Below are 24,985 nucleotides of genomic sequence, written 5' to 3' on the forward strand. Positions count from 1 at the left end.
TCTGTCATATTTCTAAGAGAAATATATGTTGATTTTTCATTCTCTGGGGTTGTAAGTGTACCAGTAAGAAAGACATGCCAGTGCTTTTTCTGCTGATGCATTTTTTTAAAAACAAATGTAAAATCTGGGAAAGATACAGCTACAGAAGGAATTTTTATTCCAGTATTCTTGGCCCAAAATGTTTTCATTTGCTTATATGCCTGCAGATCGAAACCAAATACAATAAATGCTGGTGTCCTTTTAAATAGTCTGGATGTTTACAGCAAGCATATAATTTTCCATCATTATGGACGCCAAGAAAAATAAGAAATCATGATAAAAAGAAAAGTTTAATCATACATTTCAGCAAGCATAGACGGAACATCAGAAATGTTTCTTCTTCTTTATTGTACATATTATTTTTAGTTCTTTAACATGCAGATTAGTTCCAGGAAAATGACATGGATTTTTTTAAAATTACAACTCTGCCAGTTCGTACAGTAGAATACTGTATCAACTGCAACAATTCACAAGAATACCCAGTTTTGAAAACTGTCCAGTGATAAGGTTGGTATATATAATAAATCATTCCTTTAGTTGATTGTGAATGTCCTCTGTTTGCAATCTTTCTCAGTCCTTTGATTAAGTTTGCTGCAGCAGCGCTTGACAATGGGTTGATATTGGAGAGTTTAAGTGAAACATTCAATGCGCTTCCTATCCAAAACGATAACCAGAACAATTTTCACGTTCAGACCTCACTCCAGAATTTGTACTATGTTCTGCTATAGTCGTCATGAAGACCACAGATTTACTGTATGAATGTACAGACAAATTAGCAGATAGTGAACTCATGAATTCCATTTAGTCGGCTCTAACACACTTGCTGCTCAATAGACATAGAGCTTAATACATTTCACTGAAAAAAATACTGAAAACACAAATGGGACATTTGAGGCAAAGTAAGTCTAGTAAGATTGATTGCTTTCAGCAATGTCATTCCTTAGGAAACCTTAAATCTTAATATTGATTTTTGAAGGTCACTGTGACTTGGCCTTGTTTACCTCAAATAGAAAAGCCTTCCATTTGACCCCTGCCATGGTCCTAGGCACTGCTTTTTTCAGGGGGGATGCAGGGGTGCGCATACCTCTAAACATTTTGTGCATCTAAATTTGGCCTCATTGAGGGGCAGTATTTCAATACAAGTAGGAAAATGAGAGTACCTCTAAACATTTATTTTTTTAAGCAGAAATGGCACACACCAAAGTGTCCCTGGCACATCGTTTTGAGCTCTTTGACATGGAGTGTGCATGGGAAGCTCCACATGTTCCCTGGCAATCTCCATCCCATAGCCGGATGAGAAGAAGGAGGCAGTCCCCACTGGAATACGAAGTCACTAAAACCATTCTACTAGGTTGTGCAAGCTTTCCCTCAAGTGTCTGAAGAACTTCCATTATCTTCTTCTTAGCAATGATGCTAAGAATAGAAGCATAGTTCCCCCCCCTCTATTATTCTGTATTAAAACTATATGCACATTTCACTCTTGCAACTGAAAATGTGTTCTCAAAGTGTGACAGAGCAAGTACCTGCTTTTCAAGGAGTCCACTCCCTGTGTCTATGCATGACTCGCTCCTCTGAGTGTGTGTCCTGATTGAAGGAGCCTCACCTTAGAGACATAATGGGCTGCCTTCTCTGATGGTGGAAAACTAGGCAGCATTTCCGCCCCAGGAATGATGACAAATGCTTCAATTACACCTGATACAGTGCTGCACCATAATTACTTTCGCCTAAGGACATCCACAGTGGGTGTGTGGTTTGGCCTCGCAGGAGGCTTTATTTATTTAATAATAATTTTGTCATGCTACAATAGCAGTTCTCTCACAGTTTGGAAAAGACTGTTTTTCAAAAAACAAACAAGGTAAACCAGTATTATTATAATGATCACAGATGGAAGCTAAGATTGGTGAGTTTTTAGCTCAGCTTAAAGGTCGCAGTAAGGACTTCCTGGCTCACAGCTCATGGACATAACTGCTACAGTACTCCAGTTTTCAACGGACACTGAATGCTTAATTACTAGGAGTTTCTGCCCCCCCAAATACTTTAACTGACACCCCTAAAAACATTTTCCTGGCAAGAAGAAAAGAAAGTAGAAAAGAAAGATCAGTTGCCGTTTAATGGACAAAAAATAAACCATATGCTGGCTTCTTTTTGCCCTGCTATGTAAAAGGATATATAGTGATGAACTAAAATTAACAAAAGGGATACTGCATTCTCATCCACCTACACAATAGCCCAAACATCCTGCCATTAATTGCCTAAATGTTCCATTTAGGAAAGAAGAGTAACAATGGGTGGGGGCTGAAAAAAGAGACAGTCAGCCAGTTGATAGTCACAACAAACCAGCCCACTCACCAGTAGACACATGCTGGCTGGAACTTTTATTTATTTACCCCGCCCCCCCCCCCGCCGAAGGGTGTCATGCGGGGAGGGGGAATCACCTTAATATAACATGGTCTTTCCTGTTGCTGTAGCCACATCCATATTAGCAAGCAAGAAAAGTCATCCCATTTCTGCGGTAGGCGCTCTGTCAAAGAAAGAAAATCTGCAATGAATTATCACATCAACTTAAACAAGGAAAAGAGGCAGAGAGCAGAGCAAGGCTTTCTTCCTGTTTTGTAGACCATTCTGGCTGCAATCGAACAGCAAGCATTAGAATGCTTCCACAATATTTCTGGTGAGGAAGCATTAAGCAACCACTTTTTCTATTAAAAGCTCAGTGTGGTTCACAAGTGGTTAGTGATACTATTCCAGGACATGTGCAAAAATATGACATCCTGTTTTGTTAATTACCCAATACATGGGGGTCAGAACGACTATTATTGTAGCTTTTCTGTCCTTTATAAATCCATGCAATCTCTTCACTCCAGGAGACTCTCCTTGACAGAGACTTCATGGGAACTAATCCTAGTCTCCTAGATTCAAATCCATCCACCTTGGTTTTCATATTTTTAATATTGTTCACACTCAAAATAGATAAGCTGTATGTTGAAGACTGGTATATCTAAAGATTTCTGCACCAACTTTCAACAAGGTCCTCTAAGGCAGCTTACAAAACCAATTAAAAACATACAAAAGCATCAACAATGGTTAAAAAAACGTTGGATAAAAATCAAATGAGCAGATCAAAAAGTCATTTGATGTTAAAAGGTTGGGGAAATGGGACAGACTATCTGCTGCCTTAAAGCTAGCAAAAGAGTTGACTGGATTTGCTAGAGGAAGGAAGTACACAATTTAATCACCATCTCAAATACGTTTGTGGCCACCTTTTTTGCAGCAGCTAGCTCTAAAGGCAACACAAACAGAGATGATCGTTTTAGTTGACAGACTGGCTCATTTGGTCCCTGACCTTTGGTGGCTTTGCAGGTTAAAGCCATCACTTTGAATTGTGCTCAGAAACAATCTGGAAGGCAATGAAGGTCTTTGAGAAAAGGTGAAACATGTTCCCCACTGTGAGTCCCAGTTTACATCATTTTGGACCAAGTGAAGTTTCAAAGCACTTTTGGGAGGCAGTCCCAACCAAAGACAGCCATTGAGCTCTAAGGGCAGTGCAACACCAGCCAATACTGGTTGACTACCACTTCCATGTCAAACAGCCTGCCAACCAACAGCAGGACTTAGCTTCCATTTATGAGCCTCCATTCAATTCTTTACTGATTCTGCACACTAACATTCACTGATTCACCTGAACAGAATGAATGGGGCATATTGATGACTCTTTACCCCAGGGGCACACCTGCGCAGCTTTCCATAGATCTTGAATAACAAGGGACAAAACAGAGCTCTACAGAGTTCTTTAGCATAAATGCTGCTGGGTCCTCCCTCTCTGAGAGGCATCTGCCTCTTCCAAGACAACCTGTCCATACGCTCTTGAACACATCAGCCAAGGAAGACAAGGGTCGACCACTCTGGAAGTAGGTGGGATTTCTGCATTTCTGCATAGTCAACTGGCCTGAGTCACTAATGATGAGGGGATGGAATGCTCAGGGTTTGTTTTTTTAAATGTATTTATTTATTTAGTGGATTTGTATATCACCCTTCAAAAATGTTTTCAGGGCATTTACTGAAATATAAAAATGTAACAAAATATAAAAGCACACAATCATAATCCAATGACAAAATAGCTATTGCAAAGCAGCTGAGATAATAAAATAAAGGTTTTGGCTGGTGCAAACTCGACATTGTGGGCACTAGGAAAGTCTCCTTGGGGTGAGAGCGCCAAAGGGTGTTGAATATTGACTGTGAGTCCTGGAAGACCTGCTGCCTGCCTTGTTGGTTTTTTTCTACCTGGCCTGGGATGGCACTGCCTGGACTGACTCCAGCTACAAAAGCTGAGGCTGCTGAACAGAATCTTGGGCTGGGATATTATTTAGGAGGGACTGTTGGGGTTATTGGTCTCTACAGTCACAACAGGCACTGTAACTCTCCAACCCCTGAAGGAACACTCTTCCATTGTCTCCTGAGACAGATGGATGCCAACCAATGGGTTTTTTGTTGTTGCTGTTGTTGATATTCATTTTTTTGTATCTTTTTAAATCTTATTATATGTGTAGGGCACATTTTCTATTATTTTCCAAGGATGGGTAGAGAATGCATGTGTGAAGCTTCAGTATTCACTTTTTAAAACTGAAATTCTATGCACACTTACGTCGGAATAAGCCCTACAGAATTCTGTTGTAAGTGTATTAATTAATCACTACATGGCAAATAATATAAGCTTGAACATAAGAGCATTTTTTGAAGTAAATAGCAAGACAATGTCATAAAAATTAAGAGCCGAGGATGAAATAGTCAAACACAGGCCAGACCTTAAATGACTAAAAGAGATCCAACAGACCACAAGAGCCACAAGTCCAAAGATGCCACAGCTTTGCTGCCCAAGCTATTGGAGTTCACATTACGAATTTCATGCAAAATAACGTCTTTTCCTTCTTGACCTTGAAATTTAAACAGTTTTATAACCACAGCAACAACCTTTAACACACAAATAAAACCTTTAAAGCTACTGTGCAGCTATATTGAGATAAATGAACCTGAGAATAAACTTGGATTCAGATTAAAGTTCTCCACAGTTTGGGGGATGAGATTTTGGCAGCCACACAAACACAAGTTGGATTCAGGTCATAAAGAATCCAGTCTACCCTACGCCCCCTTTAAAACACACGCACAGCTTTATTGTGGCCCACAGACCCATAATACACCGTACAACAATAGCATATATTAAGGTGCAACATCGGCCTTGCTGGCCAACAGAGGAGCTGAACCTGCTTGGAAGAGGGCCTCAAAGCCATTCTGTTTTACTGTGCATCTCAGTCAGTTACAGCTTCAGAAGTTGCGAACCACACATTTACTCAGCAACAATCAACTTTAATAGAAATGTAATGACCTGGGCAGTGTGCAACAACCATTGAACAACAGATCACTTCTGGACTTTAAACATGAGCAGGTGTGACAAAGAACACACAAGTGAGAAGAGGAGGAGGTCAAAGTCAACATTTGCTGGGATCTATTTCTTGCCTTCTCTCCTAATCAATGAGGTTTTATCAAACAGTATATAAATTATATGAAATAAAATTTTATTAAATAAATAATATCACCTTGTTCATGCAAGCTTTATTCATGAGCCTACGCTGGCTTACAGTGGGGAGGGGCAGGCTTGCAAACCCCACCTCCAACAATTCTACCCATGCAGGTCCTCTTCATTCCTAAGGTAGCAAACACTTTCATAGCAGTAAAAGGAGGCTGGGCTTAACGTAGCAATAGCTGGTAGCCCACGTCAGGTCTGTACAACTTGTGCCCCAGGCTGAGCCTTGGCTGATGGCCCACCGGAGAACTCAAAAGCCACCGGAGAGCTTCTGCCTTTCTCCGCATGGTTGGTGGGCCACATTCACCTTGATGGGGCACAAATTGTTTAGATTTCATATTTGCTTTCAATGCACATGGAAGCAGACCAAGTGCAAGTGAGTGTAGATTGGGGAGTCATCTCAAAGTGGATCTAACCTATTATATTCTGATTGCAAACATACCACTAGGATTGGGAATTAATATCGGAAGAGTCAACACAAGGGGACATGTTACCTAATAGGGATATGCACAATCACAGAATACCTTCATCATACTCATACTCATTTCTCTGTAACAATTAATGACATTCTCATTATTTGTTTATCTAAATGATCTGCGCCACCCCACTGATATTGTATTGACTCTTAAGGCAAGCACAGCATAATTTTGCTTCCTAGCCGTTCTTCATTTCCCTTTTATGACACTGCATCAAAAAGCCTTTAACAAATTGCTGTTCCCACTTCCTGGAATTTGTCTGATATCATCATGAAGAAGAAAGAAAAGAAGGTGAAAGAATGAAGGCATCTGCTCCAGTAAAAACTTGAGGTGTGGGAATAGTCCATAAACGTTTGCCAAAAGGAGAAAGAAGAAAATTGGTATGGAGTGGACTATCATTGTAAGTTTCTCAGAGGCTACTGTAAACAATGGTGAGGGAAGCTTAAAAAAATGAAACTAAAACAATACTTGGCAGTCACTTTTGCAAAACAAACATACTTATGCAAAGTTCTTCCCATCAGTGCCGCAAACTTTAATAGATTTATTTTTTCAGAGTAAGAGAAGTTCTGGAAATAAAGTTAGGCTGGAAGCCTTAAGGGAGAGAAGCAGAGAAAGAACGCAAACTGTAAAGTTGGATTTTGTTTAAGGATCAGGGCAGAGCCTAAAAACATGTAGCCTACTAACATTAAGACCTCCCACAGAGTATTACTGAAGATTATTAGTACAGTATGTAGTGGCCCGATTAGACCCTCCACTAAATAGGGCTGCATACAACAAGTTTCATTTAGCTTACAAACATTTATTTGGAGTTTTCTGCTCTGGCCAGGGCCAGACAAATGAGTCTGTGTCCTAGATTATTGTTATTCCTGACAGACTCTGTTGAGTATTTTAAGGCAAATTGCTTGGAAGAGAAACAGTGTGGTTCAGAAAGCTGAGCTGGGTGGGAGGGGGTGGGTTGAAAGAGCCAGAAGATGATGGGATTTAATATTAACTGCACTGCATTACTTGCTGTGTGGCCTCCAAAAGACCATTCACCCTTTATGGCGTTTCAGTTTCCCTGTCTTTAAAATAGGAATACTATTACTTCCCAAGAGTGTTTCAATGGATTACAAGGCGAATGTTTGTTTAATGCTTTCAAAATATAGCATGTCGTATAATTATTATTTGCATTAGGCCATTTCGCCCCATTGTTTCTTATGGCTAGATACCAGGATTACTGAAGTGGATGTTGAAATAGGCAGCTACTGGACTCCAGACAGGAGTGGAATTTTCATGTAAGCAACTGAAAAAAGTTGGGAGAAAAATAGATATATTCCATTAGATGCTGCAGCTACTGGCTACTCAGGCAAAGATTCCTCTTTTTAATATTATGACAGGATAAACACCTATATATTGAAGCAAACACATATAATTTCCTATCTCACATATGTTCTATGAAAGGTGTGTCCACATTATTGCATCTACTTTTTTCCTTCACATTTGATAAACCTTGTTTGTTGGGAAAATAACTCATCCAGTCCTACGCTTTCCTTGGGCCCCGTGGCCCTTGATTGGCAGAGTCTTTGGGTGTGTCTCGTTCTTTTACTGCTCAGGCTCATTAATGCCCCATGTGCTCAGTTTCCACTGGAGCTCTTGTTCACCAGAGCAGTGGGAGGTAAGAGGAGTTAAGGTAATGCACCAGGGGTTGCCAGTGGCGGAGATGGGAAGAAATAAAAACCAAAAGAAATATACTATTTCAATCAAAGTCTAAAATTTGTAGAAGTGGTTTTGGTCTCAATATAGAAAAAATATTTATCCAAGAAACTCCTACTCGGGTGCGAACATCCTACTTCTAGTGGGATTTTGTTTGGCAAAGTCCTGGGCAAGAGTGGAAGCTAATACAGAACATGTCTATAAACAAATATATTTATTTAGCACAGATTGACACATTTGCTGGAGTATTTCAGTGATTATGAAGTGTAAACTATTTCCTAGAGTGGTTTCCTTTTGTGATTCTGCTAATTTATTCAATCCACCCCATTCTTTATGCAGTGAGCGTTAGGAGCTATTTTAACCACTCTGATTGAAATGTGTGTTGGAGGCAGATATGTGCCTACATTCAAAATGGTCTTGTCATTTTTACTCCCAGAATAGAGGAAAGAGACTTGTACCCCACCCCTCACCTCTGCCAGGTGAACATGTGCTGAAATGAGATGAGCTGCGACAGGATGCAAGAATTGGTTAAAACAACAAACTCAGTAAGCATGTGTTTTTTGCACACTTGATAGTAGGAAGCAAAATAAAGCAAAAACCACCAAGACAGTGCAGTCAACATATTGTCAAATACATTGAATTCCAAAATGAGCACTTCTGTTAATATAATAACAGAATGTGATGAATCCCAAGAACAAGGATTTAAAGAAGCATATTGCAGAACTAAATGAAAATCACATATTCCATGTATGTTTTGTAACATACGTCACTCTCAACCCTTCTACGAATCCTGCTGTCGCGAGCTGAAACATGAGGTCTTGGTGTGTTCAGGACCACAGAACAAAGCATCGCCACTACAACAGCACCAATCTCGGCCAAACTGAAGCAGCTCCCTTTTTGCTTGTTGGCTTTTGATTGCAAAGCAGTTTGTGGTAACTCTTGAATGTCAAGCTCATATTTTTAGCCCTACAGTAGCTCTGAATTACCTTGGGTTTGTGGGTTTTAAAACAGACTTTTAACATTACTGATGTGGCATTTTGTTTTCAGTAATTGATATTAATTTTCAGGTTGCACTTCTGGTTTCAATCTGAGAAGCTCTCAGAGGACTGCAGCTGAAAGGTTCACAATAAAATGGTAAGGGATTGTTTTGTTTCCTTTTAGCTTTGGAAAAGTTTTAACTGCCATAGACTCTCCCAGTTTTGCTTGCATTAAATTTGCCCCTGCACAGTACAAAGCATTAAAGTCTGTCTGGCTGAAACAATTATTTTGGCATTTCTTTGAGTAGCCCATGTCTAGAATCTGGTGATAATCAACATTTCTGCAAGCTCAAGTTGATACATTGGACCTGTATTACACACTTTAAAGTGACTACGAAAACAGCAGTCATTTATTTATGAGGAGATCCTATGCCAACAGCAGATGCTTTCCATATGCAGAGCACAACGCCATTCTGCCACTCTCCATTGTTCTTACATGGTAGACTGTATCCAGAGATAGCCTAACTGGTCACGACAGCAGCCTCTGCTAATATTGCGCAGCTTAGGACTCGCCAATTCTCCATGGCTTAGCAAGGAAGAAAATGCTCAGCATAGCCTTTTCCTTAGAGCCAAATCTTAAAAAATAAAAATATAAAAATCACAAGCTGTGCTCCTAAACAAACTGAAATGGTAAAAAAATGGGTGTCTTTTTTGAGAATGTGTACGTAGACTTGGATTTTGAACCTGAACATGTTATATTTAAGATGTTCTTTTAGAACCAGGGTGAGCTCAAGAGCCAGAAGAAAAACACTTTTTCAGATCATTTACAAGACCCTGGGAGAAAGTTGCTAAAAACGTTATCTGAATGTTAAAAGACATGACCAGTTCTACTACGGACAGCTTAGAATTCCTATTTCACTTAACTTCACATGGTTATTAATATGATTAAGACAAGAAGTTCCTAGGACTGAGATATGGGGTCTGATATGGGGTCAGAAAGAGTGTATAATACTAGCAGACATTATTAAAACATTTTTAGACAAAACATGACACATTTGTTTTTGCTGCATACAACTGTCTTCCACACAGCACTGGGCATGCTGATGTCAGACACACCTGCCCCACAATGCCCACTGCCAAAATTTGTGGGTGCCCAGCGACCTCATTGGGAATTTTGTGGGTGCTTGAGCACCCAGGGCCCCTGGGGCCCGGCCCCTATGGCGAGCCTTGGGCTCTTCAGTTTCCCCTCCCTTTGCCTCCTCTGTGATTCCTTCTTTTAGTATTAGAGTCCTACAAGGTTAGTGCACTAAGTGAGAAGACCACCCAAACAGCTACAGTGGGACCACGGGTTACATACGCTTCAGGTTACAGACTCAGCTAAGCCAGAAACAGTGCTTCAGGTTAAGAACTTTGCTTCAGGATGAGAACAGAAATTGTGCTCTGGTGGCGTGACGGCAGCAGGAGCCCCCATTAGCTAAAGTGGTGCTTCAGGTTAAGAACAGTTTCAGGTTAAGTACAGACCTCCGGAACGAATTAAGTACTTAACCGGAGGTACCACTGTACAGCCATTGCTAGAGCATTGAACTTCAGGGGCTCAATCCACCAGGACACTGCCTGCATGACAATTCCCATGGCACAGTTACACCCACCCACCCACCCACACCACACCCACACATATACATATACATACACCCACCATATATATTTCCCACAAAATATACAATGTAGTTTTTTCCAAATAAAACATTTCAAAAAACATAAACACTCCTGCCTGAAAAAAAGTTACAATGGGAAATTGCAAAAGCTAAAGGAAATGGAAAATCTGCCACTTACAAATCAAATACCTGTGAATGAGAACTACAGTGGAATATTGAAAGATTACATTAAATTTCCGGTATTCACAGATCAATATCATATTTAAGATTACTGAATTTCACATTTTCTAACTCAGATTTTATCTTCTCTTAGGAACTATACAAATTATGAAGGACATCATCATAATCAACTTCTTAGAAAAATTATACTATATTCTGCATGAAGCACATTGGAAAGCTACAGTTGTACAATGTTCCATCCTAAAACCACTTCCTTACAATTTAGACTATGTAAAAACTAACTGTTTTCAGGGAAGAATTTGGGGTTTCCTTATTGCTGCTGCTGCAGATGAAGCTACGTTATTAATCTCAAGAAACCAAGATCTTTTTGCCCTGAATGAGAAAGAAAGAAAACTGTTAGTACTGAGTCGTTCTTTGGTTCTGTGGAAGCCACAGAAACAGAAAGAGAATAAAGATGAATGTGAAAAAGGATTAAGTTTAAAAAACAGACAAAAACAAGTCACAATGTAAAGCAACCAATCAGTGAAAAAAGGATGCTTTTCTTGCTCTCTGGCTTTTAAATAGAATTGCAATATTCCAGCAGGCAAGACTAACCACTGTATCTTTAAGACAGATAGTCTCCTCTCAGGAAGACGACAAGCTAATTATAGTGTTCCTGCCAGAGGGAACTCACACATGCAAACCATTATGTAAAATATAAGGGGTTTTTTCTTCAAGAATGCTCAAGATCATTAGACATGGTTTTCTCAATGCTAGAAAATCAAGCCAAATATGAAAATAAACAGTTTCAAGTATATGCAACATAATTCCCTCAGTATTTATGGAAATATAGTAAAAAGAGTCCTGCAAAAATGTGGCTTGACATTTCATGATGTTCGGTTTTTTTCACCTCTGTTTTCAACATCTAACTTCTTCTACTATATCATTTCAAATTTAATTGTATTTCAGAAACAGAGAGAGGGTGGCTTTAGCTCTGGCCATTCGGTGGAGAACATGTCAGCCTAATTTCAGCTAACAAGCAGCAGGAAAGCAACAAACACTGATGAAAATGAAAGTCATTATAAATTACATTTAGAAAATAACGGCTCTGAGTGGGGGTGGGTAATGCTGGGTGTAGGGTACAGTGAAATAAACCTTTGCTAGGACTATCAGTGCGCAGCACTGCTTTCCTTACTTTTTGCTGTGGTTATTAAAAGGCCAAGGCGATGACCTAGTTAATTTAACAGCTAAGTATGCAAACTGATAAATTCTGCTATTAGATAATGGCGATCTACCAGCAAACCTTTCATATGAATAGCTGTAGGAAAAAGGCATTTCAGCTCAATACATGTTAAAGCTACGGAAAAATATTTTAATTGCAACTATCCTTTTCCTGAATTGCACCAGGATGCAAATCTGCAAAGGCCTGTTCTGTTTGCTTTTCTGCAAGGCACCTAATCCTTCTCGACATGCCATCATCTTCCTCTGCTGTGGAACACGGGTGTTCTGCCCACAAGGACAGTGCTGTAACCAGCAAGCAAACCCCTAAGCAGCACTGCCAAACCATTATTCACCCAAGCGCAGTAATAGTCCGCTTGATGCTCAGGATGCCTTTGGTGAGAGGATCTAATCCAAAAGGAAATAACAGTCATCTTACTGAATTTATTTTCAGCTTCAGTTGGGAAAGGATTCAATATAATGTTTCATCTGATGTTGAATTTGCTACTTTAATCCCAAAGTGGGGGGAAATTGCAATCAATCTAAAATGCAAGGAATGTTATATAGAAGATTAAACTTTCTCATTCTGAGAATATTGGTGGCATTTTTATTTGACATGTGAAAGGCAACACTGAATGATGTTGTTAATGCTAGATCTTATGTTCTAGAGCAGTGATGTAGCTAGGAAATGTTAAACCTCACACTTGATGGTCTTATTGGGGTTTCCTTTAGAGGGCACACCATTAACACCTCTTTTCTCCTCCTACCCAACCCTTAAATGCTCTGCAACTGTTTCTACATTCCTGACAAGTTGAAGCAAAAAGCAAAAACAAAACTGTTCCCCAATCCTGATTTATTCTCATTCTCTCTCTCTCTCTCTCTGCAGTTCTGCATCTTAAAGTCACTTTTATCACACCACCAACTTGAATACAGGATACAGAATGAAAGGAGGGTCCCTGAAAGGTCTGGAGGGTGGCAACATGAGAAGGGGCCTTTTCTGCAGTGGCTCCCCATCTGAGGAATGCTCCCCCCAGGGAGGCTTGCCTGGCACCATCAGGGCAACACAAATGCAAACGCAACATGCCGGCTAATAACTGGTAGTGGATATATAATTAATTACAATGTCATTCAAAATATACTAATATGCCACTTCAAAATAATGTATATATCATATAGTACATCTCACAAAATATACAAGTGACTGTAAGTTGTTGTATATATAGGAGTCAAATGAGGAGTCAAACAAGTCAATGAATGGCAAGAAACACCAAGCCATCTCTCAAAGGAAGACGTCCTATAATTATCAATGAAAAATTTTCATACTAGTAGGAATCTTGCTAGTGGATCAGTGCTCACTGGATAAGTGGAGCTGCTGATCAGTGAGCTGCTATCCAGTGAGCACTGATCCACTAGAAAGATTCCCATTAGTATTAAAAATTTTCATTGGTAATTATTCGCTGATGACGACTTTATTCCGAAACAGTGAACTACTCCGGACACACTGTCCTCTTGAGACTTCCTTTTAAGATTTCTGAGGGACGTCTTCCTTTGAGACTTTTATAGGATGTCCTCCTTTGAGAGACGGATTGGCATCCTCGCCATTCATTGACTTCTTTGACTTCTCATTTGATGTGGCGTATTAGTATATTTTGAATGACATTGTAATTAATTATATATCCACTACCAGTTATTAGCCGGCGTGTTGTGTTTGCATTTGTGTTGATTGCTACATTTTGCAACACAGGGTTTTGTGTTTGGCACCATCAGGTGGCAGGTTGCACTAGACTGCCTGCACTGTCCTTGCACGCATAAAATACACAAGTAAGCTTGTCTGGGCAAACAACTTTTTGGAGGTTTGCTGACAAAGCCTCCATGTGAGAGTAGACAGTCTAGTGAACTCATGTACGTCAGAAGGCAGGGCTGCTGCTCTGATCCCACGCATCCTGCTCAGCCACATTCACACACATGCTCTCAACATTTTTAAAAATAATAATCTTTATTGGTTTAAAATACAGACATAAAAGATTGTTTACAGCATAAACAAAGAAAGAAAAGTAGGGGAAAAGAGTCAAAATAAAGAAAGAAAAGAAAAAAAAACTGTATACAAAAAGAAACTACATCTTTTCAAATAACAATTAAATAAAAATTATGAATATAAAACTTCCAATTGTTCTCTTTATACTATTTATGCTGTCATTTTTTCTCACACAGCTTTATGTTATATCTTATTATTTCCATATAATCCGACAAAATATTTATTACTTTTTTTTTTACCTACAGGTATCATTCACGTTCTGCTAGTATGGTATTATTTGTACAGTATAGTCTTAAATATTCTCCATTCACCATATACTTTCTGATTTAAAGCTCCTCTAACGCTTCCCGTCAGTTTTGCTAGTTGCAAGTGTCTGCCACTCTGTTATCACTGGTGTTGTTTCACTTTTCCAGTTTCTCGCCACAAGTATTCTAGCTGCCGTAATTGCATACATGAACAATGGTCTTATATTCTTTTTAATTTCTGTTGGTAATATACCTAGTAGAAAAATCTCTGGGTTTTTTTTAAAGGTAAATTTAAATAATTTCTTGAATTCGTTGTAGATATTACTCCAAAATTCACAGATAACTACACAGGTCCACCACATATGGTATGATGACCCTATATCTTTCTTACATCTCCAACAAGTTGGTGAGCTGCCTTTGTACATTTCAGCAGGTTTTAAAGGAGTCTGGTGGCATCTGTATAGCATCTTCATGGTGTTTCCCCTAAGATTATAACATGCTGTTTATATAGATTATAACAATTTAATATCTACCCTCCACAATCTTTCCCATTGTTCCATATAGATATTGTACCCAAAGTCTTGCATCCAACTTACCATCAGTTTTAACTTGTTCCTCTGTTACTTCCCATTCTAAAAGGTAATCATAGATTCGTGAAATATATTTTCCTTTTTTATGGATTATTATTATTATAATTATTATTATTTCAAATTTGGATGCTTCTTTCTTATCTATACCCAATTTTTGGTTTAACTGGAAATATTGTAGCCAATCCAACAGGTGGCTTTTAATTTCATCATATTTTTTCAAGTTGGCTTATCCTTGTCTCCTTCTAATAGTATTCAATACGTAGGCCACTCTCCTTCCATATTTCTCTTTTTAACTGCTAAACCTTCAGCTGGTGATGTACCCCTACGGACATCACCTGCTCTGAACATGTGAAAAGGGCTCATGCAGTATCACAACCAGGAAATCTTTAAAAACCTTGAAACAAAAGAGAATTTTCTCAACTAAACCAGGAGGCAGGAATAGTTGGAAATGTTACAATCAGGTATTTCTGGGTTTTAACTTCCATGTGATGACATAAAGCTAAGGTGGAAAAAATAGTCTGGAGTTGAAAATGATTTAAATTTGCCAACTCCTAACTTTTCTGGGAGTTTGCCAGGCTTAATTTGGATGTTGGCATTTCAAAGTTTGCACAGCTCTAACTTTAACCTGCTGCAGCCTTAAAAAAAAGGAACTGGTAATAGATGTGAAAATATTCCACATTAATTTAGCACAACTGGCAGTCTGTTTCCAAGAGAGCAAACCACAGAATCAGAATTTTTTTAAAAAATTGTTTCACACCAAAAATGGGTGATGGTGATACTGTGACCCTCTGAGGAAAAATATCCATGAAATATTGGACAGGAAAGATATCCTATACCACAGAACAATAATGATTGCAAGAAGAAATAGAGCTGGTTGTTCAGAGTAGTACTTTTAATTATTTGTACATCTCCACATTCAATAGGTTCCCCACATACCCTGTCTCTATAAATGTTCAGATGGAAAGCTCGAGCAATTGGAATAAATTATGTCCAAACTGCATCTGCGTTGTAGGGGTTTTCCAGTCAGAAGACTTACTGTTTACTATATATTCTGCCTACTGAAATATGCAGCAGCTCTTTGTAGTGTAGCCATTACACTCTTGAATGGTGAAAATGTGTAGTTAAGTAGTTAGTGCCTAAGAGACCCACAGAAGGACCTTGAAATAAATGAACATATTCTGATAAATGTGTTGATCAGGAATGCCAACAGGCCTCTCAGGACTCAGGGCAGAAAATCAGTTTTATTCAGTAAAAATGGTCTTTTTGTCCTAAATGAAAAGCAAGCAGAAATGTATAGCATTTATCATCATAACTACTTTTAAGCCCCATGCCAACTAAAAAGGTGCTCTTATTAAGGCATGGCTCTGTATAGAAAAGCGCAATAACTTGCCTTCTCCCTGTCTCCCCAGCCCACACAATTGTGCCATTACAATGAACTGAGTGTTTGATGGTATTCATTCTCTGTTTGAGGTGACGAGTCAGAACATTACTTGATTCAGGCTTCCCCAACCTGCCTTCTTCTCACGTGCAACGGCCTCCAGCCTCCATCCACCGAAGAGAGAGTTGTGGGGAGAGACAGTAGGAGAGAGAGAACTTGGGAGCAGGAAAAAAGGGGGCATTTAGAGGTTTCGAGAAGGTGCTCCCCACTTTCCATGATTTGACTTGTGCATGCAGGGGTCTGGAGCAGAACCCCTGTGTAAATGGGGACGGGTGGGGTGAACACGCCTGTAGGTTTTAGATGAAGCTTTACTTTTAGGCTTCTGAATGGACACCAATATGCTTTATTTCTATGCTGTTTAAAATACAAATACACACAAGGTGCACACACACAGCCCAATATCTCATATTTATTGAAGGTTCTGAATTCTTCTGGGGCCATGCAGGGACCTCTTAGAAGGGAATCACACCAGCGTTTTCTACACAGAGAGAAGACCACACACAGTAAACTCAGTATTTTCATGCTCCTCCAAAGTTACCTGACTCCTGTGGTTGTTGCACCATAATATAATAACACTCATCTCATGACCAGAGACTAGACAACAGCCTCTTCATTTAGTCAGAGCTGCCACTTTGTAAACTTTTAAGTTACCTCCACACAAGCAAGCAGTCATGTGATTACATTCCAGCACTTTGGTACTACTAGACCACGAACAATGTCTACTCACCCAACAACGCAAAAATATTGCAAAGGGACTGGATACTTTCCAACTATATATAAGACCAGTTATTGGAAGACTGCAAAGATCATAAGATGGGTAAAAATGCCGCACTAATCCAGGACAAATAGTGAAAGATTGCAAGAAATACATACATACACACACATTCGCTTTCCTATCAAGCTGATGAACACAGGTTGTTGTTGCTGCTGTTGCTGGGAGCCCCGTCTTGTGCATGGGAATCATCTACTCACAAATGCCTTATTCATTTCAGAGAAGCGATCCCAAGCGAATCTGTTCTTTCCATGAAAGTAGGTTGGGGAAATTACAGGTACAATATGTGCACTGCACTGCAGGCGGTCTTATGACGTTCTGAATTTTATGTAGCAAGTGTTTTCTACCAGGTTCAAAATATCTATTTACTACTATAATAACAATAGCTATTACTACTACTACTACTACTTGATTATGATTCCCACTCTTCCACTAAAAATACCAAAAGCAGCATACTTAATCATTATTTCATACAATATGATCAGTAAAAAGTTTTAGATATAGGTAGGTAGCCGTGTTGGTCTGCCGTAGTTGAAACAAAATTAAAAAATTCCTTCCAGTAGCACCTTAAAGACCAATAACAAACTTACTTGGTCTCTAAGGTGCTACTGGAAGGAATTTTTTAATTTTGTTTCAGTAAAAAGTTTGAAATACTTAAAATTTCATTTGGGGCACCCAGGGCAATGTCTTTGCTAGCAACATGCTCCTTGTGACACCAGGAGGGGTGAGGTCACTGGTTCCTCCTCTCAGGGCACCCTCCATTAAGGACCAAACTTGTTTCTATCTGCATCAGGGGTCGGCAGCCTAAGGCCCATGGGCCACAAGTGGCCCACGGGGGTTGTTTAACCGGCCCATGAGCCGCCTGCTCAGCGAGTCCCTGCATGCGGGGCAGCGCAGCGCGGGGATTCACTTCAGTGGAGCCAGAAGTGACGTCTGCGCAGACGCTGGAAATCACGGGCGCAGGTGCTCATGCGCACGCACAATCCGGTCCACAGAGGGATCTCCGCTGGAGTGATCTGGCCCAGGCAAGGTAAACCTTGCCGACCCCTGATCTGCATAGCCCCATCCCAGGGCTCATTTCCTTGGTCACAGTAATGACACAATGCTGGTAGGATAGAACATGTGGGACCAAAATTTTTAAAAGCCAGAACTAAGCTAAAATTTAATTTTGACTTCTGCCTTCATCCGTAAAAAGCTGGAGCTTGAACGAAGTACTGGGAGCCAGGGTGGCAGCTTCAACACTATGAAGGATGGAAGGAGAGAGTTCCTACGTGCTGTAAGAAGTTTAGCTAAAAGTTTAAATATTACCCTCCAAGTTAAGGCCAAAATAAGTAAATCCAATTGTGCATGGGTAGGAGGGAATACATGTTTGGGCTAGAGAGAAGCAGAAAGAGGAAAATATTATGAAAGAGCATTCCAAATTATTCATCATGAGAACACATCTAGAAAGTAACCTTGAAGTTGACAGTGTGTGGGTGACTATTTACCACGTTCCTCTGCGTAAATGTTTGTTATGAACATTCTATCTCAACAGTTATTTTAAGAAATCAGCCTCAACAAGGAATGAGTCATAAGATACCTTATCACAGGATAAAGGAGCAACAGAACTTACAAACACCAGTGTAGGATCTATGAAACCCCTCCAGGGGAAAACACTTCATAACCTTTCAAAATATTTTTGTGCAAAACTGTCCTTTCCCAGATACACAAACATTTACAAGATTGCTTTTTGGTTGTTGTTTTTTAAACCTCACTAGTAGCCCTTGATCATCAAGGTTTTGAAACTGTTTTATGTGCAAAGAATGGTAATATAATATGGCACATGACATTTCAGAACAAACACAACTCCAAAAATGAGAGGCACAAATACAAGATGGGTGACACCTGGCTTGAGAGCAGTACATGTGAAAAGGATCTAGGAGTCTTGGTTGACCACAAACTTAACATGAGCCAACAGTGTGACGCGGCAGCTAAAAAAGCCAATGCAATTCTGGGCTGCATCAATAGGAGTATAGCATCTAGATCAAGGGAAGTAATAGTGCCACTGTATTCTGCTCTGGTCAGACCTCACCTGGAGTACTGTGTCCAGTTCTGGGCACCACAGTTCAAGAAGGACACTGACAAACTGGAACGTGTCCAGAGGAGGGCAACCAAAATGGTCAAAGGCCTGGAAACGATGCTTTATGAGGAACGGCTAAGGGAGCTGGGCATGTTTAGCCTGGAGAAGAGGAGGTTAAGGGGTGATATGATAGCCATGTTCAAATATATAAAAGGATGTCACATAGAGGAGGGAGAAAGGTTGTTTTCTGCTGCTCCAGAGAAGCGGACACGGAGCAATGGATCCAAACTACAAGAAAGAAGATTCCACCTAAACATTAGGAAGAACTTCCTGACAGTAAGAGCTGTTCGACAGTGGAATTTGCTGCCAAGGAGTGTGGTGGAGTCTCCTTCTTTGGAGGTCTTTAAGCAGAGGCTTGACAACCATATGTCAGGAGTGCTCTGATGGTGTTTCCTGCTTGGCAGGGGGTTGGACTCGATGGCCCTTGGGGTCTCTTCCAACTCTATGATTCTATGATTCTATAACTCCTGACTTGTATGTTATCTCTGGGATGTTTGGGTTGTTAGGGGAGGGATAGTACTTCTGGTGCTCCTTCTGGGGTAGTTTGTTCCCCTTTGGTCCCCACCTGCACTCAGCTTTCACTTGTGGCTCCCAGAAGCTGTCAGCATGAGACAGCGGCTACACCCTGGAAAATGGCTTTGATTGCCTGGCTAAACCAGATGTGGGTTGCTGATGGGTCTCAAACTCTCAGCGAGTTAGGGATTCCCCCTGTGTGTGAAGACAGGTTCCAACAGATTGAGTGGATGCGACCAATAGTGGATCCAATGGTCAAGGTGGTGGTTTCTGCATGTGTTGTAGAGAGGAATGAGAGGGAGATGGGTCATCAACCTGGGAAGGTAGCCCATCTGGGAGAAGGAAGACAATGATCCTAAACCTCTGCTGCCTTATGGCTATACTCCTTTTGAGAAACGCTTTGGGAGTAAACCCTGAGGAACAATAGGCACCCGCTGCTTTGCAGGACATCTTCGGGAGAAGAAAAGGCTAAGGAGTAAACCCTACACAAATCCGGTGTGGAGTCCCTAAGATGGTTGGATGGCGCCTTGTATGCCTCCTTCCATCAACCCCTCAGCCAAGCTGGTGCCAAGCATATTGCCCTGCTTTCCTTTGGGGTCTGGTTTTCTGGGCAGCCCAGGACCGCCACACACACTGTCCGGGCTTGCGTCCTGGGAGCTCCCTTAGGTGCTGCTCACGCAGCAAAAAGCTACCAGTCTCTGCAACTACAGCAGGCTCCGTGGTTCTTTCTTCCTTTCTCCTCCTGTGATGAGGCTGCATTTTAATGTTTTAATGTTGTATTTTAATCTTGTTTTTAAGTTGTATTCATTCAACTCGTTTTTATCATTGGTTGTTAGCCGCCCTGAGCCCGGCCTTGGCTGGGGAGGGCGGGGTATAAATAAAATTTATTATTATTATTATAACTATATTCTCCAGTGGTTTGACTTCACCCTCAGAGGAACATATATTTGTGTTTTTATATTGTAAACTGCCTTGTGATCTTCAAATGAAGGGCAGTATAGAAAATTAACAAACAAACAAACAAATAACTACATACATGGATAATGTTTATCTTTATATGTGCCTGTGGGAATATGTGGGTGGATAATGAGACATGAACAAATCTGATACTGCAAATGCTTCCATTACATTGGGCCCAGACATCCCCACACCTGCATATTTAATACCCATATTTCCATAGCTGCTTAATAGTAAAATATATTAGTTTTCCAAATTACCCATTTATGACCTGATTTTGAAGAATATTATGTATTTATTACTTTTAACATAGCCATGGGGGAGGGGATAAATATATAGAAAACAAGGAAGCAGCATAAGTAGCTCTGTCTGTTATTATGATTATGATTATTATTATGATTATTAAAAAGAGGTAATAAAAGAATATGTTTTGTAACATTTTATAACAAAGTTAAAATTTATATTAAGTTTCCTGGGCTCTTTTTATTTCAATTTTCCATTGTGCCAAGATGTGGTGATTATTGGGCAATTACAACTCAGTTGTAATATTTGGAAATGGGACAATAACATTCAAAACTTGATTTTTCTTTCTCCTCATTTAAATTAACTCAAATTGTTTTGTTCACAACATACAAACAGCAGGATACAAACTGTGCACTGTGTCCACAGTGGCTTTTCAGTGGGTGTGATTACAGCTCACATACAACAAACTCACAATGGATGCAGGCACTATAATTATAAGGGTATAAATCTTCAAACCCAGTTTATTTTTTCCATAAATATTATCTATTTTTCTTCACTTTTCTGCATTTTAATATAGGCAATCACTGCAGCTATTTATACTCCAAATATTTTAAGTATATTTAATAGTCATCTCAAGCAAATATTTTCACAGCTGTAGAGCAATATAAAAGGGGGGAAGCCACAAAAATGTGTATCAGCACTTCTCTAAGCTGAAGGATGGGGTTAAAAACTGTGACAACTGCTTATATAACACAGAAACCAACACAAATGCATTTTTCTTCAGGTAAGGCAGCAGATCTAAAGAATCACAGCAATTATCAGGCATTGTGAAAAATGCCAGTTGTCTCCATGCTGAGACTAGATGTGAATGATTGCCACAAATCTGTGGAATAAACGTGGTTCTTAAATCCTCTTATAATTCTGCAGCCACCATGAAACTTTACTAAGTTTAAACTCTTTGGTACATAAACATTAACATGAACAGCAGGTGATGAGATGTAGAATTGTTGAAAGTTAAAACAAATATATTTATAAAAATAATATATCTTGTTTACAAATTTTACGCACACACATATACAGAGAATATGTAAGACTAGAAGCTATCAATAGGTTTTAATAGTTTCTTGCATTTTATGGAAGCAGTTTATCCTTAACTAAACAAAAACTCATACGCCAGTTCGCCTTTTCCTAACTCCAACACAGTAAGTTCTGTGAGAAAGACCCATAGGTGAAGACACAAAGTTCTTCCTCTGGTCAGGGACTTATGAGAGGACTACAAGTTGCAGAGAGTCCCTCAGCTGCCACTCCTCTGTTGGGGACAGAGTTCTGCTCTTCCTCAGGCAGATTTGGTCAAGCTTCCCCTGAAGTCCTCTAGAGTCTGGATCTCACCAATGAGATGTCACCCAACTCTAGGTCTTCCAGGTTCCTCAGGCTATCACTCTGGGCAGAAGGTGACCCTGCACTGCCATGTGCTATGGTGACGGCCCTTTTATACAGTATCTCACCAATCGCCACAAGTATCTCCACACTGGCTAGTCAATTGGCCTACCAACGTTCAACAACTGGCCTACCAAGACTGGACCTTTTGAATCCTCCTTGGCTGAACAGTTGAAAAAGCAGAAAACTCAAATGCAGTTATTTTGAAAACAATGAAGGGGGAAGGAAGAGGCACAGGGTCCTGTCACAGGAAGGGGGTTAAATAGTTGCCTGCTGTCATTTTTTAAAGGTTCAAGCGTAGAATATCATCCAATATCCAGACTGTAAAGACACACACTGCTCCATCAAAATTAGTTGTTTCCTTTCTAATTTCAGTAAGCCTATGCCAAAATCTCTGGGCGGTATGAGTGATGTCCCTCTGCTCATGGACGGCTCCTTGTTCCACGTTTCTGCCTTTCATCATGAGTTTGAGCGTCTTCAAAACCCATGACACTTTTGGTAAAAGCTGTTCTCCAATTGCAGCACTTGCAGGCCAGTGTTTTCCAGTTGTCGATGTTTATACTACCGTGTTTTTCGCTCTATAAGACACACTTTCCCCCTCCTATGGAGCGAATGCAGAAGAAGAAGAGTTTGGATTTGATATCCCGCCTTTCACTCCCTTTAAGGAGTCTCAAAGTGGCTAACATTCTCCTTTCCCTTCCTCCCCCACAACAAACACTCTGTGAGGTGAGTGGGGCTGAGAGACTTCAAGGAAGTGTGACTAGCCCAAGGTCACCCAGCAGCTGCATGTGGAGGAGCGGAGACATGAACCCGGTTCCCCAGATTACAAGACTACCGCTCTCAACCACTACACCACACTGGCGGGAAGCTCTTCTCAGAGCTCCCTTTAAAGAGCCATGTGGAGAGTGTGTGTATCCACCAGATGTTCTTTAGTTCTCTGGTGGTTCTTTAAACCTCAGCTTTAGCGTTGGCATAGGTTTTATTCTTAGTGGCACAGTTTCTATCTCTTTGCCTTTTATCGTCAATAATGTGTTCAATCTCACAGTCATTCTCATCAAACCAGTCCTGGGGTTTCTTGGTTTGGTATCCAATAGTTTGTTCACAGGCTGCAATAATGGATGTTTTTAGCTTGGTCCAGTGCCCCTTGATGCTATCAGGGAATTCCAAAAGCAGATGGTCCTTAAGAGTCATTGGGAAGCAGTCCCGCTTAATAGGATCTTGAAGGGCTTGAGTGTTCATTTTCCGCCTTGGTTTCCTTCCTTGAACCCTGCATTGATGTATACTCCTGATAGCCATCGTGGAGCGTATTAATCACAGCAGTCATCGGCACTCATCATAGCTGTGGTAAGGAGCACATCACAGCAATCTTCAGCTCAGACAATTACATAGTCTAAGAGGTGCCAGTGGTTTGACCAAGGGTGCCTCCAAGATGTTTTTTTAAAAAATATCGAAAGAGTGTGTTTGTAATAACAAGGTTGTGCACTGCACATATCGTCAAAAAGTAAGATTCCATTCCGGTTGCTATTGCCAATTCCTTCTTTGTCAATAGTCCCAGGCCACAGATCTGAATCTCACCCAACTCTTGCATTAAAATCACCCAGGAGGATAAATTTATCCTCCTTGGGCACCTCTGATAGGATGGTATCCAGCTGAGAGTAAACTTTTTATTTAATGTCTTCATCGGCATCCAGTGTTTGTGCATAAGCGCTCAGAACAGCAGCCTGTTGGTTTTTGGCAAGTTTTATTCAAAGGATTGAAAGTCACTGATTAATGCAGGTAGGGACTTCTGACAAGAGCTTCACAAGATCATTTTTGATAGCAAAGTCTACTCCATGTATTTGAACTTCTTGTTCAGGTAGACATTTCCAGAAGAATATGTAGCCTCCTTTTTCTTCCTTCAGTAGTCCCTCTCCTGCTATTCAAGTTGAAGTGCTGAAATATCAGTGTTAAAACGGCACAGCTCTCTTGCAATGATGGCAATTCTCGTTCAGGACGCTCATTATCTGTGTTATCCAACATAGTCCATATATTCCATGCTCCAAAATTCATTTGTCTTTTATGACCGCTGGGTGGTGACCCCACTGGGCGCTGTAATCCAGTCAGGGAAAAGGGGAGGCAGACTATGTTTAGACCACCTTTTCTAGCCCCTCCCCCTTTTCGGAGTGAGCAGAGTGGATCCTAAAAAGGGCTGCTCAGTTGTGGATACAGCTGAAGAGCTGTGCAACTGCCTCGTTCCTTGAGTCAGAATGATTGAATCTGTATCCACTGCCCATGTGCTGGTTCATGACTAGGGGCTTCCATATCTCATGGTCCTGCCCCCATTACCATTTGCCGACCGCCATGAGACTTTTGGGGGTTTGCGTTTGGGATGGGTTTTTGGAAGACGCCTGTGCATGAATTTGTTTTATGTGTGTAGATCAGTGCACGCTAACCAATGCACAGTCTTTGCAGTAAGGCTCTATTCCGATGGCATGAGTATCACAACGACCGGTAGACTCTTATCCGCCGCAGCCTTCATCCGCCTTCACAGCCATTGTAACATGCCACTTGTTATCATCCGCCTGTTCCTACAGGCATCTTAAATGAATTCTGATTTTACAGTTTTAACTCAGCTTTATTTCCATTGTATTGACTTATACTACTGCTTGGAAACAACTGTAATTAAGCAGTATATTAAATATTGAAATGAAGGCTATTCAATAAAGCCAGGGCTTCCTTTGTGGCAGGAAGAAATCAAGAGCCAGTTTTCAATTCCAGAATCTGCATTTTTGAGAATATGCAGAGTGCCCTTGTGGAATTACAACTACTCAAACTGATGGTAAGAAAAAGATTATAAAGTGAA

The 24,985-nt window shown here is 40.4% G+C and overlaps 1 protein-coding gene across 6 annotated transcripts in view; it reads right to left on the reverse strand.

The window, feature by feature from the left end:
- Positions 1 to 310: 310 nt before the first annotated feature.
- Positions 311 to 24,985, reverse strand: part of SUPT3H (SPT3 homolog, SAGA and STAGA complex component) — a 212,835-nt gene continuing 188,160 nt past the window's right edge. For 4 of the 6 annotated variants that reach the window (XM_083435628.1, XM_083435627.1, XM_083435629.1 and 1 more), the window contains one exon: positions 311 to 2,560. In XM_083435628.1, the coding sequence (XP_083291754.1) occupies positions 2,519 to 2,560 (42 nt within the window). In that variant the 3' untranslated portion in view covers positions 311 to 2,518. The remainder of the gene's footprint in view (positions 2,561 to 24,985) is intronic. The other 2 variants (XM_083435631.1, XM_083435626.1) reach the window with 1 other exon arrangement.

The sequence above is a fragment of the Podarcis tiliguerta genome (assembly GCF_965153285.1).
Source record: "Podarcis tiliguerta genome assembly, chromosome: 3".
Classification (NCBI taxonomy): Eukaryota; Metazoa; Chordata; class Lepidosauria; order Squamata; family Lacertidae; genus Podarcis; species Podarcis tiliguerta.